This window comes from Salvelinus alpinus, chromosome 34 (assembly GCF_045679555.1).
Source record: "Salvelinus alpinus chromosome 34, SLU_Salpinus.1, whole genome shotgun sequence".
Taxonomy (NCBI): domain Eukaryota; kingdom Metazoa; phylum Chordata; class Actinopteri; order Salmoniformes; family Salmonidae; genus Salvelinus; species Salvelinus alpinus.
In genome coordinates, this window is record NC_092119.1 from 15,428,511 (window position 1) to 15,443,500 (window position 14,990).

The window sequence follows — 14,990 nt, forward strand, 5'->3', positions numbered from 1 at the left end:
TAATGTTGAATCACATTTTTTCATTTTAGCTTACATCTCTCTGGGAATCCCCATTAATTTCTTCCTGTGTGGGGAAACAAATGGTTGTGTTTTATTAATGCTTTACAAATACCAACCCAATTGGTCATACAGTATACAGTAATTCAATGTTCCTGACTACAGAGTAGACGTGTTGGAGATCTTTGTGTCAGAGAAATTACTTGGTCAAATCCTTGCCCATACCTGTATAGTAACGCTGTAGTTGTCTATTTCATCTGGTAACACTAGACATGAAGCTGCTATTATACCTGTGTAGTAACGCTGTAGCGACTGCAGTAATAACCTATCCCTTGGTACTATAAGTAAGTAAAAGCATAGGCCTACATGTGTGGAAACTGTTATAGAGCCAGTCTATGAATAAGAAGCAGCTCTTATTATCTGACTAGGAACTCCATCACTCTATATTTGTCCTGGGGGCCTCATGGAGTACTGAACAACAAACACGTGACAAGAGACGTTGTCTTCCGCAACATGTCTCTACAGTCAGGAAGTCAGTCAGAGGAATGGAGGGCTTTTCCACCGATTAACTACTAACCTACTAATCTCACCCAGGCGCAGTTAGTAGTTAGCAGTTAGCTGATAACAGTTAGCAGTTAGTAGTTAACAGTTAGCAGTTAGCTGATAACAGTTAACAGGTAGCTGATAACAGTTAGCAGTTAGTAGTTAACAGTTAGCAGTTAGCTGATAACAGTTAACAGGTAGCTGATAACAGTTAGCAGTTAGTAGTTAGCAGTTAGCTGATAACAGTTAGCAGTTAGCTGATAACAGTTAGCAGTTAGTAGTTAGCAGTTAGCTGATAACAGTTAACAGGTAGCTGATAACAGTTAGCAGTTAGTAGTTAGCAGTTAGCTGATAACAGTTAGCTGATAGCAGTTAGCTGATAACAGTTAGCAGTTAGCTGATAACAGTTAGCAGTTAGTAGTTAGCTGATAGCAGTTAGCTGATAACAGTTAGCAGTTAGCTGATAGCAGTTAGCTGATAACAGTTAGCTGATAGCAGTTAGCTGATAACAGTTAGCTCATAACAGTTAGCAGTTAGTTGTTTCTCCATTGTTGCTTATGTTTGCCTTCATTCCTGTGTGCAGTACAGAACTGTATATATTTTTATTTTTTATTTTATTTTTTATTTCACCTTTATTTAACCAGGTAGGCTAGTTGAGAACAAGTTCTCATTTGCAACTGCGACCTGGCCAAGATAAAGCATAGCAGTGTGAACAGACAACACAGAGTTACACATGGAGTAAACAATAAACAAGTCAATAACATGGTAGAAAAAAAGAGAATCTATATACAATGTGTGCAAAAGGCATGAGGTAGGCAATAAATCGAATAATTACAATTTAGCAGATTAACACTGGAGTGATAAATCATCAGATGATCATGTGCAAGAAGAGATACTGGTGTGCAAAAGAGCAGAAAAGTAAATAAATAAAAGCAGTATGGGGGGTGAGGTAGGTAAATTGGGTGGGTAGTTTACAGATGGACTATGTACAGCTGCAGCGATCGGTTAGCTGCTCGGATAGCAGATTTTTAAAGTTGTTGAGGGAGATAAAAGTCTCCAACTTCAGAGATTTTTGCAATTCGTTCCAGTATATTTGAGACAAGTTTAGTGTGTAGGACAGTATGTCTGTATGGTACATTATACCAACACTCAGCATAATTTTAACATCAACGATACCATTTACCAGAAGTAGCTACTTTTCCTTCCTAGTGGTTTTATTGTTAGTATCCATGCATGGTGTCATTTTCTATGTTGATCTCTGAGTTGGCACACAGTTTATATGTGCTGCTAGCTAGCTGGTATTTCTGACGTTGTCAGTGGTAGGCAGCGTGTGTAAAATGATAAAGACTGCATTGTCTCTCTCTCTCTCTCTCTCTCCACTACCTCCTGTGCGTTTTATTTTTTCTCTCCTGTGGATCTAGAGAGACAGGCTGCCTGCCTGGTGTAGCTGCACACTCACATGAGAGAGAGAGGCCCCAAAAGGGGGCATTTACAACTTGGAAAAAGGCCAGAGACAAATATCTGGTTCTTATAGCCCCTGTACTCTATTCCTCCCCCACCAGTGTTTGGTAGAGTCAGTTTTCCATTGATTCTGAAGATAAATGACCCACTAGCAGCACCCTGGAGAGAGCAGTTACTCCCCCAAAACGTGCCAAGATGGCCACCACAGTACAGGAGCCTACAGGATTTTACATTTATATTTTAAATTTTTGTCATTTAGCAGACGCTCTTATCCAGAGTGACTTACAGTAGTGAGTGCATAAGTTTTCCTCACTTCCTTAAAATCTACCTGTAACTTACTTACTGTGTTGTAGTCCCACCAGATGGCCTGTTACATTAGCAATGAGTCTGAACCCATTGAAGTCAGTTTATTTTTTATTTTCCCAGTCAATGATTAGCAGAGATTCCTTTGTTGTGCCATACTGTGTCCACAGTATCAACAGGTGCACTTGTAACAGATTTGACTTGCCAGGAATTATCTTGGCACCAAATCAATTATTTGACTGCATAAGAAAACATAGTAAAACTTTATTACTATAAGTAGATAATATATTTGGATTTTGTTTGAATCACCTTGTTTGAATCAGTTGGTTTGATTCTGAGTATTTGAATCAGTGTGTTTGAATCAGGATGTTTTATTCACAAGTTTGTTAGAATCAGTGTGTTTGATTAACAAGTTTATTTGATTCAGAGTGTTGGAATCAGTGTGTTTGATTCACAAGTTTGTTTAAACCTAACACACGTCCAAGAGGACACCACCTCTATACTCTGCTCATCCCCTGACTCCTGTGTTCAACTAAAACCTAGTTAAAAGTGTATTACCATCATAGTCTTAGAAGAAAACAGTGTTTAAAGTATATCTTTTTTTACAGGGCATATTTTCCCTCCTCTACACATCAAATCCCCTGCCTCCTGTATAACCTTTAGCTGAGCCAGCTGAACCAACACTCTAACACATATGGTTGAGGAGGGCTTTGAACCAGGCAGTCATTCACTACTTACTGCAGATATTTATAAACTAGAGCAGAGCCTCTTGATTGAACACCACATGTTTCTGCTCTGCCTCACCAGCCCCTCCCCATCCACCGCCTCTCCCTGAGGGCCTACTGTAGGGAGGGAGGGAGGCAGAGAGGGGGGAGGGCGAGAGGCAGAGAGGGAGGAAGGGACTCAGACTGGGGCTTAGGGTTTGTTCCCAGCCCTCTCCTTATCTCTCCGAGGGTGTCTCAGGGGGAGTTGGGATATGCAAAAATTCCATTTCCATTTCACACCTCACACTTGTACAGGTTACCCACTTGTACTTTAAATGAAACAGGACAAATATAAGCACCCACTATTTGATACACTACAGTCAGCCCTGTGTGAGAGAAACCTGAGAAAGATTTTGCACCAGAGCATTGGAATAAGTGCAGGGAAGGGTTTTCACATGTGTGTGTGTGTTTTGAGAGATATATACTGTGTGTAAAAGAGAAAGGCAAAGAGAGAGAGAGAGATCAACAGAGAAAAAGAGATAGACAGCGACTGAGCGAGAGAAATCGAGAGATAGAGGGAGAACCCGATAGAGAGACAGAGAGCTAGAGAGAGGAAGAACACAATAGAGAGACAGAGAGAGGGAGAACCCGATAGATAGATAGAGAGAGGGAGAACCCGATAGAGAGACAGAGAGAGGGAGAACCCGATAGAGAGAGAGATAGAGAGAGAGAGAACCCGATAAAGAGAGAAAGTGACAGAGAGAGAGAACCCGATAGATAGAGAGAAAGTGACAGAGAGAGAGAACCCGATAGATAGAGAGAAAGTGACAGGGAGAGAGAGGCAGACTGCAGTAGGATGAGTGCAGCTGTTGGGAATTTAGTGTGAAAGAAGGCTGTAGGCCTCTCTCTTGTCTTCTCTGTGTGATTGGTTCAGTGTAAGGTACCAAAACCCAGTGAACTCTCCCTCTGTCTACTGCCTGGAGACGTCAGGGCCTAGCAGATATAGTACATAGAGAGATGCTATTGGTCAGCCGATATTTAAATTGTATTTATTTAATTAACCTTTTATATAACTAGGCAAGTCAGATAAGAACAAATTCTTATTTACAATGATGGCCTACCAAAAGGCAAAAGGCCTCCTGCGGGGACGGGGGCTGGGATTATTTTATTTTATTTTTTTTTTTTAAATATAGGACAAAACACACATCACGACAAGAGAGACAACACAGCACTACATAAAGAGAGACCTAAGACGACAACATAGCATGGCAGCAACACAACATGACAGCACAGCATGGCAGCAGCACGACATGGTAGCAGCACAACATGACAACAACATGGCAGCAGCACAACATGTTAGCAGCACAACATGGCAGCAGCACAACATGCTAGCAGCACAACATGGCAGCAGCACAACATGGCAGCAGCACAACATGGTAGTAGCACAACATGGTAGCAGCACAACATGGTAGTAGCACAACATGGTAGCAGCACAACATGGTAGTAGAAAAACATGGTAGAAGCACAACATGGTAGTAGCACAACATGGTAGTAGCACAACATGGTAGTAGCACAACATGGTAGTAGAAAAACATGGTAGAAGCACAACATGGTAGTAGAAAACATGGTAGAAACATTATTGGGCAGTGCTCTATACTACAGTTTTCTTTTTGTATTGTGTGAACAGCCACCAGTGCTGGACAGTGGACACTAAAGTATTGTATAGGATTTGTATCTTTATTCAGATATATAGGTTATTTATACAGGCTATTTATACAGGTTAGCATTAAAGGAAAAATCCACTCAAAAACTATATTTGAATAATTTTGTCATTTGTCCACTGTTGATACAGTACATTCCCAAAATGTTTTGCATGTCAGCGCTCAAGTTTTCAGGTTATAGGTTTTTCAAGAAGCAACATGTCACTTGCCACACCATGATGATCCGGTTTTGAGGTGGCAAGTGAAAACTTGGCTGCTGACACGCAAAATATTTAGGGCCTCTATTAATGCAAAAAATACCAAAATATATTTTTGGAGTGGATTTTTCCTTTAGTCTTCTTTTGGAAGTGAAACCTGTTTGCTTTTGTATCAGTGAACAGAGTAGACTTTTACTGATAACAGAATGTTTATACAGGTTTTAGAATGGCACGGTTCTGGAATCTGGTTTGTATTTGTCTTAATTTAACCTTTATTTTACCAGGTTGTCCCATTGTGGTCTAAATACCTCAATTTCAAGGGAGATCTGTTCTGGTTTATCTAGTAGTTCACGGCTATAATTACCATATTCCTGCTCTTTAACCATAATTGTGTAAACATTAGGTAGGCCTAATCTTCTGGTGATTGGCTTGTCTGTGTGTCGTCCTGACTCCTGATCCTTCTGGTGATTGGCTTGTCTGTGTGTTGTCCTGACTCCTGATCCTACTGGTGATTGGCTTGTCTGTGTGTTGTCCTGACTCCTGATCCTTCTGGTGATTGGCTTGTCTGTGTGTTGTCCTGACTCCTGATCCTTCTGGTGATTGGCTTGTCTGTGTGTCGTCCTGACTCCTGATCCTTCTGGTGATTGGCTTGTCTGTGTGTAGTCCTGACTCCTGATCCTTCTGGTGATTGGCTTGTCTGTGTGTTGTCCTGACTCCTGATCCTTCTGGTGATTGGCTTGTCTGTGTGTTGTCCTGACTCCTGATCCTTCTGGTGATTGGCTTGTCTGTGTGTTGTCCTGACTCCTGATCCTTCTGGTGATTGGCTTGTCTGTGTGTTGTCCTGACTCCTGATCCTTCTGGTGATTGGCTTGTCTGTGTGTCGTCCTGACTCCTGATCCTTCTGGTGATTGGCTTGTCTGTGTGTTGTCCTGATTCCTGATCCTACTGGTGATTGGCTTGTCTGTGTGTTGTCCTGACTCCTGATCCTTCTGGTGATTCTGTGTGCAGTCTTGAGGGGAAACTTTGCTGTACAGTTCTGATAATTGAAAACCAGTATTGTAGTGATGTAAATAAGGCGTTTGCTGCAAAGTAGCCTCTGTCGAGTCCCCAACAACTGGGGACGTTCCAGTTTTCAAAAGAGCCTGTGACACAACTTCCTCTTTTGGACGTTAACAAGGAGACACTTCATTTTAACTCCTCCTCCACATTTACTGGATTGGTTGAACCGTACAGAAGAGAACCTCCCCAACATTTTTTCTTCCTGTCAAGACCAGTATGAAGGGGATCTAGTTTCAGGTGTTTCTTTTATGCCTGCTATGTTAGGTTAGCTACAAAGTGGATGTAAAATACATAGAAATATATTTTTAACCTTTATTTAACTATGGAAGTCAGTTAAGAACAAATTCTTATTTACAATGACGGCCTACACCGGCCAAACCTGGACGACGCTGGGTCAATTGTGCGCCGCCCTATGGGTCTCCCAATCACGGACGGTTGTGTCTGTCGTGACGCCTCTAGCACTGAGATGCAGTGCCTTAGACCGCTGCGCCACTCGGGAGGCCAAGAATACATGAAGAAATGTATTTCATTACATGGGTTATTGTCAGATGATTGCCGAGAGTTTGTCCCATTAACCCAGTGTTTCCCAAACTAGGGGTCGCGGGTCGACTGATTTGAAAATGGGGTCGCGAGAGAAACTGAAAAAAAAGGGAAAAGGTTTAGCCCAGGCACTAAATCAGGCTGAGGGGGAAGGTTTAGACCAGGCACTAAATCAGGCTGAGGGGGAAGGTTTAGACCAGGCACTAAATCAGGCTGAGGGGGAAAGATTTAGACCAGGCACTAAATCAGGCTGAGGGGGAAGGTTTAGACCAGGCACTAAATCAGGCTGAGGGGGAAGGTTTAGACCAGGCACTAAATCAGGCTGAGGGGGAAAGGTTTAGCCCAGGCACTAAATCAGGCTGAGGGGGGAAGGTTTAGACCAGGCACTAAATCAGGCTGAGGGGGAAGGTTTAGACCAGGCACTAAATCAGGCTGAGGGGGAAAGGTTTAGACCAGGCACTAAATCAGGCTGAGGGGGAAAGATTTAGACCAGGCACTAAATCAGGCTGAGGGGGAAAGGTTTAGACCAGGCACTAAATCAGGCTGAGGGGGAAAGGTTTAGACCAGGCACTAAATCAGGCTGAGGGGGAAAGATTTAGACCGGGCACTAAATCAGGCTGAGGGGGAAAGATTTAGCCCAGGCACTAAATCAGGCTGAGGGGGTAAGATTTAGACCAGGCACTAAATCAGGCTGAGGGGGAAAGGTTTAGACCAGGCACTAAATCAGGCTGAGGGGGAAAGATTTAGACCGGGCACTAAATCAGGCTGAGGGGGAAAGGTTTAGACCAGGCACTAAATCAGGCTGGGGGGGAAAGATTTAGACCAGGCACTAAATCAGGCTGAGGGGGTAAGATTTAGACCAGGCACTAAATCAGGCTGAGGGGGAAAGATTTAGACCAGGCACTAAATCAGGCTGAGGGGGAAAGATTTAGCCCAGGCACTAAATCAGGCTGAGGGGGAAAGATTTAGACCGGGCACTAAATCAGGCTGAGGGGGAAAGATTTAGCCCAGGCACTAAATCAGGCTGAGGGGGAAAGGTTTAGACCAGGCACTAAATCACGCTGGGGGGGAAAGATTTAGCCCAGGCACTAAATCAGGCTGAGGGGGAAAGATTTAGCCCAGGCACTAAATCAGGCTGAGGGGGAAAGATTTAGCCCAGGCACTAAATCAGGCTGAGGGGGAAACGTTTATACCAGGCACTAAATCAGGCTGGGGGGGAAAGATTTAGACCGGGCACTAAATCAGGCTGAGGGGGAAAGATTTAGACCGGGCACTAAATCAGGCTGAGGGGGAAAGATTTAGACCAGGCACTAAATCAGGCTGAGGGGGAAAGATTTAGACCGGGCACTAAATCAGGCTGAGGGGGAAAGATTTAGATCGGGCACTAAATCAGGCTTAGGGGGAAAGATTTAGACCGGGCACTAAATCAGGCTGAGGGGGAAGGATTTAGACCAGTCACTAAATCAGGCTGAGGGGGAAAGTTACATCGTCAATGATGATTTTCTTTTCTACAAAGAAGATTATACGCAATTATTGGCTGATAATCTTCTGAACTTCCCAATACCTTTCTAATGCATTTAATTCACTTCAAACCATACTTCCTTCAGATCGAAATACTGTCAAAAGTACTGTCACACTGATATGTAATAAATTGTCATAGCCCCAATTAAAGAAGTAAACATTGGCCGTTGATTACATAACTTTTTTTTTTTTTTACATGGTGGGGTCGCAAAAAACATTTGATATCAAAATGGTGTCTTGGACCAAAAAAGTTTTGGAACCACTGCATTAAACTTTCTGCAGAAAGGTGTTTTGAAATATTAACTTTTAAAGGCGCTGAACTGTACATGTAGCTTCCTCTTCATCCCTGTGTGACTTACTTGGTAGAGCATGGCACTTACAATGTCAGAGTTGTGGGTCAATTCCCGCTTGGGCCACACACACACACACACACACACACACACACACACACACACACACACACACACACACACACACACACACACACACACACACACACACACACACACACACACACATATGCACTGTGGTGTTTCAGGCAGAGATAAGTGACCTCTCCCTGTCCCCTGTCTCTGTGGTGTTTCAGGCAGAGAAAAAAGCCCAACTGGTATCAGTGTTGAACTTAATGGAGGACCATGAGGAGATGGCGCCTGAGCCACAACAGAAAGAAGAGGTGTCAGTCATCACACCCCACCAGCAACAACAACAACAACAGCAGCAGCCCACGGAACCAGCGTCCCCGACTGTGGCCACCACACCTGAACCTGTCCCCATGGCAGGAGGGGACAAGACATCCCCCAAGACTGCCGATACTGAGCCGGAGTACGAGGTAAACACACGGTGTAGCAATTACATATAATGTATACCATTTAGCAGACGGTCATCCACCAGACACTGACTGATAGTTCAGTGAGTTTGTTAGTTTGGGTATGTGATGATCCCTGTAGTACAGGTGTGGTTTTAGCATTGGGGAGCTGGTGTGGGGGAAGCTGAGGGGGTTCTCCTTTTATGTATTTATTTAATCTTTATTTAACTAGGCAAGTCAGTTAAGAACAAATTCTTATTTACAATGTCGACCTACCCCAACCCGGACGACGCTGGGCCAATTGTGTGCCGCCCTATGGGACTCCCAATCACGGACGGTTGTGATACAGCCTGGAATCAAACCAGGGTCTGTAGTGATGCCTCTAGCATTGAGATGCAGTGCCTTAGACCACTGCGCCACTCTGGAACCCCTGGTGGTGTTATTGTTGTTGACCGTTGTTGTTGTTGTTGTCCTGTAGGACGGGCGGGATTTCGGCATTGGGGAGCTGGTGTGGGGGAAGCTGAGGGGGTTTTCCTGGTGGCCTGGTCGTATTGTCTCCTGGTGGATGACCGGACGCAGCCGAGCTGCCGAGGGGACACGATGGGTCATGTGGTTCGGTGACGGAAAATTCTCAGTGGTGAGTAAAAAACTGTAAAACAGGGCAACAGTGTTGTGTTCGGTAGGCACCAAACAGATGAAAACAGAGTGGACAGAGTGAAATTAATCTGGATTAATTTGCCCAATAAGAAACAGTCATTTTCAGTTTCCATTTTAAAACGTTTTGCTACAGTGTACCCTACTGAACACCACCCATTATAAACAGCATTTCTGTTCCACTAATTAAAAAATTTATTAAAAAGATCAATGACAATGTTGTGTTGTACAGGTGTGTGTAGAGAAACTGTTGCCTTTCAGTTCCTTCTCCAACGCCTTCCATCAGCCGACCTTCATCAAGCAGCCCATGTATAAGAAAGCCATCTACGAGGTGCTACAGGTCAGTATGGGGTTAGCTTTCATTGTATCATTCACAGTACTCAGTCGTTTCCCATCACAGTCTTCGCAGCGGGTTAAACTGGTTGAAATTACGTCATTATTACCAGTTCACAACTAGACCTGGAGTATAATCTGGTTGTAATGGATTATAATCTGGTTGTAATGGATTATAATCTGGTTGTAATGGATTATAATCTGGTTGTAATGGATTATAATCTGGTTGTAATGTATTATAATCTGGTTGTAATGGATTATAATCTGGTTGTAATGGATTATAATCTGGTTGTAATGGATTATAATCTGGTTGTAATGTATTATAATCTGGTTGTAATGTATTATAATCTGGTTGTAATTGATTATAATCTGGTTGTAATGTATTATAATCTGGTTGTAATGGATTATAATCTGGTTGTAATGGATTATAATCTGGTTGTAATGTATTATAATCTGGTTGTAATGGATTATAATCTGGTTGTAATGGATTATAATCTGGTTGTAATGTATTATAATCTGGTTGTAATGGATTATAATCTGGTTGTAATGGATTATAATCTGGTTGTAATGTATTATAATCTGGTTGTAATGGATTATAATCTGGTTGTAATGGATTATAATCTGGTTGTAATTGATTATAATCTCGTAATGGATTATGATCTGGTTGTAATGGATTATGATCTCGTTGTAATGGATTATGATCTCGTTGTAATGGATTATAATCTGGTTGTAATGTATTATAATCTGGTTGTAATGGATTATGATCTCGTTGTAATGGATTATGATCTCGTTGTAATGGATTATAATCTGGTTGTAATGGATTATAATCTGGTTGTAATGTATTATAATCTGGTTGTAATGGATTATGATCTCGTTGTAATGGATTATGATCTCGTTGTAATGGATTATAATCTGGTTGTAATGGATTATAATCTGGTTGTAATGGATTATAATCTCGTTGTAATGGATTATGATCTCGTTGTAATGGATTATAATCTGGTTGTAATGGATTATAATCTGGTTGTAATGGATTATAATCTGGTTGTAATGGATTATGATCTCGTTGTAATGGATTATAATCTGGTTGTAATGGATTATAATCTGGTTGTAATGGATTATAATCTGGTTGTAATGGATTATAATCTGGTTGTAATGGATTATAATCTGGTTGTAATGGATTATAATCTGGTTGTAATGGATTATGATCTCGTTGTAATGGATTATGATCTCGTTGTAATGGATTATGATCTCGTTGTAATTGATTATAATCTGGTTGTAATGGACTATAATTTCATTGTAATGGTTGTAGTTTGATTGTGATAATGTCATGTCTACCAGCTTTGTGCGCTGGGAGGGATAGCTCAAAGATACAGCACATCTCAAAACCAAAGACCATAGGTAGGCAACTAGATTCAGCTGCGGGGTCGATTTTTGTCTAAGAGGAATTTTCAGGGTGCCGGAACATACTTATAATAATTTTGAACACTCCAAATTTACCACAACTAAGGTCAAAAATAGATTAGTTCTTTAGTCCTTTTGGAAGTTTTTCTTGGTAAGCCATTCCCCTGCCATAGACTGTTGAAAGAGGCATCAAACCTTCTAGAATGGTGATGCCGATGTGCCATTGAGCAAGGCCCTTAACCCTAATTGGCTCCAGGTCCGGTGATGATAATTGCTGACCCTGGCCGTGATCCAATCTCCGAGGGAGTCACAGGGGGAGTTGGGATGTGTAAAAAATGACACTAATGACAGAGGCTTATAATACCTACTGTAAATCTCTGGATAAGAGCGTCTGCTAAGTGACTCATTACTGTAAATCTTTCTGGATAAGAGCGTCTGCTAAATGACTCATTACTGTAAATCTCTCTGGATAAAAGTGTCTGCTAAATGACTCATTACTGTAAATCTCTCTGGATAAAAGTGTCTGCTAAATGACTCATTACTGTAAATCTCTCTGGATAAAAGCGTCTGCTAAATGACTCATTACTGTAAATCTCTCTGGATAAGAGCGTCTTCTAAATGACTCATTACTGTAAATCTCTCTGGATAAGAGTGTCTGCTAAATAACTCATTACTGTAAATCTCTCTGGATAAGAGCGTCTGCTAAATGACTAAAATGTCAATGTAAATACCTGCTAGTATACATACATACAGTGCATTCGGAAAGTATTCAGACCCCTTGACTTTTTCTACATTTTGTTACGTTACAGCCTTATTCTAAAATGGATTACATTTTAGTTTTTTTCCTCATCAATCTAAACACAAACCCCATAATGACAAATCAAAAACAGGTTTTAAGAACCTTTTGCAAATTTATTACAAATTAAAAACAGAAATATTTCATTTGCATAAGTATTCAAATCCTTTACTCAGTACTTTGTTGAAGCACATTTGGCAGCAATTTCAGCCTTGATTCTTATGGGGTACGACGCTACAAGCTTGGCACACCTGTATTTGGGGAGTTTCTCCCATTCTTCTCTGCAGATCCCCTCAAGCTCTGTCAGGTTGGATGGGGAGCGTCGCTGCACAGCTATTTTCAGGTCTCACCAGAGATGTTCGATCGGGTTCAAGTCCGGGCTCTGGCTGGTCCACCCAAGGATATTCAGAGAATTGTCCCAAAGCCACTCCTGCGATGTCTTGACTGTGTGCTTAGGGTCGTTGTCTTGTTGGAAGGTGAACCTTCGTTCCAATCTGAGGTTCCGAGAGCTCTGGAGCAGGTCTTCATCAAGGATCTCTCTGTACTTTGCTACATCTTTCCCTCAATCCTGACTAGTCTCCCAGTCCTTGCCGCTGAAAAACATCCCCACAGCATGATGCTGCCTCCACCATACTTCACCGTAGGGATGGTGTGAGGTTTCCGCCAGACGTGACTCTTGGCATTCAGGCCAAAGAGTTCAATCTTGGTTTCTCATGTTTCTCAAGGTCTGATAGTCCTTTAGGTGCCTTTTGGCAAACTCCAAGCAGGCTGTCATGTGCCTTTTTCTGAGGAGTGGCTTCCGTCTGGCCATTTTACCATAAAGGCCTAATTGGTGGAGTGCTGCAGAGATGGTTGTCCTTCTGGAAGGTTCTCCCATCTTTACAGAGGAGCTCTGTCAGAGTGACCATGTGGTTCTTGGTCATATCCCTGACCAAGACCCTTCTCCCCCGATTGCTCAGTTTGGCCGGGCGGCCAGCTCTAGAAAGAGTCTTGGTAGTTCAAACTTCTTCCTTTTAAGAATGATGGAGGCCACTGTTTTCTTGGGGACCTTCAATGCTGCAGACATGTTTTGGTACTCTTCCCCAGATCTGTGCCTCGACACAATCCTATCTCGGAGCTCCACGGACAATTACTTCAACCTCATGGCTTGGTTTTTGCTCGGACATGCACTGTCAACTGTGGGACCATATATAGACAAGTGTGTGCCTTTCCAAATCATGTCCAATCAATTGGATTTACCACAGTGAACTCCAATCAAGTTGTACAAACATCTCAAGGATGATCAATGGAAACAGGATGTACCTGAGCTCAATTTCGAGTGTCAAAGCAAAGTCATTTCTGTTTTTTATATTTAATACATTTGTAGAAACTTTGAAAAATCTGTTTTCACTTTGTCATTATGGGGTATTGTGTGTAGATTGATGAGGAATTTGTTTTATTTAATCCATTTTAGAATAAGGCTGTAACGTAACATTATGTGGAAAAAGGGAAGGGGTCTGAATACTTTGCGAATGCGCTGTACATACAGTGGGCTACGAAATGATTGACACCCTTGATAAAGACGAGCATAAATGACTGTATAAAATAAACAATTTAGATACTGAGCTATATTGTATGCTCCCAAAAATTGGGGAATTATATTATTCTATACTAATACAATTGCTCAGAGAAAGCGATTTTGTTTAACAAGTAATAACTTTTTCTCAAAAAGATGGGAGTAAAATGTATTGTTTTATTATTGTATTATTATTATATATATATATATATATATATTATATATTATTATTATTATTATATATGTATTGTATCGTTTTCAATACCTTTCAATACCTCACCTTGCGAGGATAACGGCACTGAGCCTTTTCTGAAAGGTTTTATTAGTTGGAGAACACATTGGGAGGGATCTTAGACCATTCCTCCATACACAATCTTTCCAGATCCTTGATATCCTTTGTCTGTGCTTATGGACTTCCCTCTTCAATTCAAACCACACGTTTTCAACGTTTCAAATGTCCTGGTACTGAGGAAAGTTCATGATGCCGTTGACCTTAACAAGGATCGGTGGAAACAAAATATCCCCATAACAACAAAGATCCACCACCATATTTTAAAGTAGGTATTGGGTTATTTTCTACTGATGCATTCTCATTTAGACGCCAAACCCACTGCTGGTGGGCGTGGCCAAAGAGCTCTATTTTCATATTATCTGACCAAAGCACCGGTTCCAGTCCAAGTACCAACGACTTTTAGCAAACTCCACGCGTTTACATTTGTTGAATGACATGAAAATAGAGCTGTTTTACTTCTTAAGCAAGACAAAGCAATTGTATTAGTATAAAATAATATAATTTCCCCAAAAAATGTTTGCATACAATATAACTCAGTATTTTAATTATTTATTTTACATAGTAATTTTTGCTCATCTTTATCAATCATTTTGGACCCCACTGTACACACACACACACACACACACACACACACACACACACACACACACACACACACACACACACACACACACACACACACACATGATGATAACACTGACAGGTCACGTCTATTTGCAGATGGCTAGCACCCGTGCAGGCAAAACCTTCCTTGCCTGTCCAGAGAGCGATGAGACAGACACCTCCAAGTCAGTGGATCTACACAACAACCAGATGATAGATTGGGCTGTGACAGGCTTCCAACCCACCGGGCCCAAGGGCCTAGAGCCACCAGAAGGTAAGTTAAAGTTTCATGTATATTTTACAATGATTTGTAGTGAATATATTGGAAATCACCTGAGCTTAGAGCAACCTGAAGGCAAGAGGAGCTCATATCATGTTATAACCCTTCTAATAAGACATGAAGGCTCATACCTACAATACCATTGTAGTGTCCACGTTACAGTGGCCAAGGGAAATGTGTCCTCTGCTCCCTTCTCAACTCCCACCGAGACAGCACACATCACAC

General features: G+C 41.7%; 1 protein-coding gene across 6 annotated transcripts in view; it reads left to right on the forward strand.

Moving 5' to 3' along the window:
• Positions 1–14,990, forward strand: part of LOC139563600 (DNA (cytosine-5)-methyltransferase 3A-like) — a 67,338-nt gene that overhangs the window by 27,235 nt on the left and 25,113 nt on the right. For all 6 annotated transcript variants that reach the window (XM_071382403.1, XM_071382406.1, XM_071382404.1 and 3 more), the window contains 4 exons: positions 8,633–8,875; positions 9,330–9,488; positions 9,738–9,845; positions 14,603–14,759. In XM_071382403.1, coding sequence (XP_071238504.1) covers positions 8,633–8,875; positions 9,330–9,488; positions 9,738–9,845; positions 14,603–14,759 — 667 coding nt within the window. The remainder of the gene's footprint in view (positions 1–8,632; positions 8,876–9,329; positions 9,489–9,737; positions 9,846–14,602; positions 14,760–14,990) is intronic.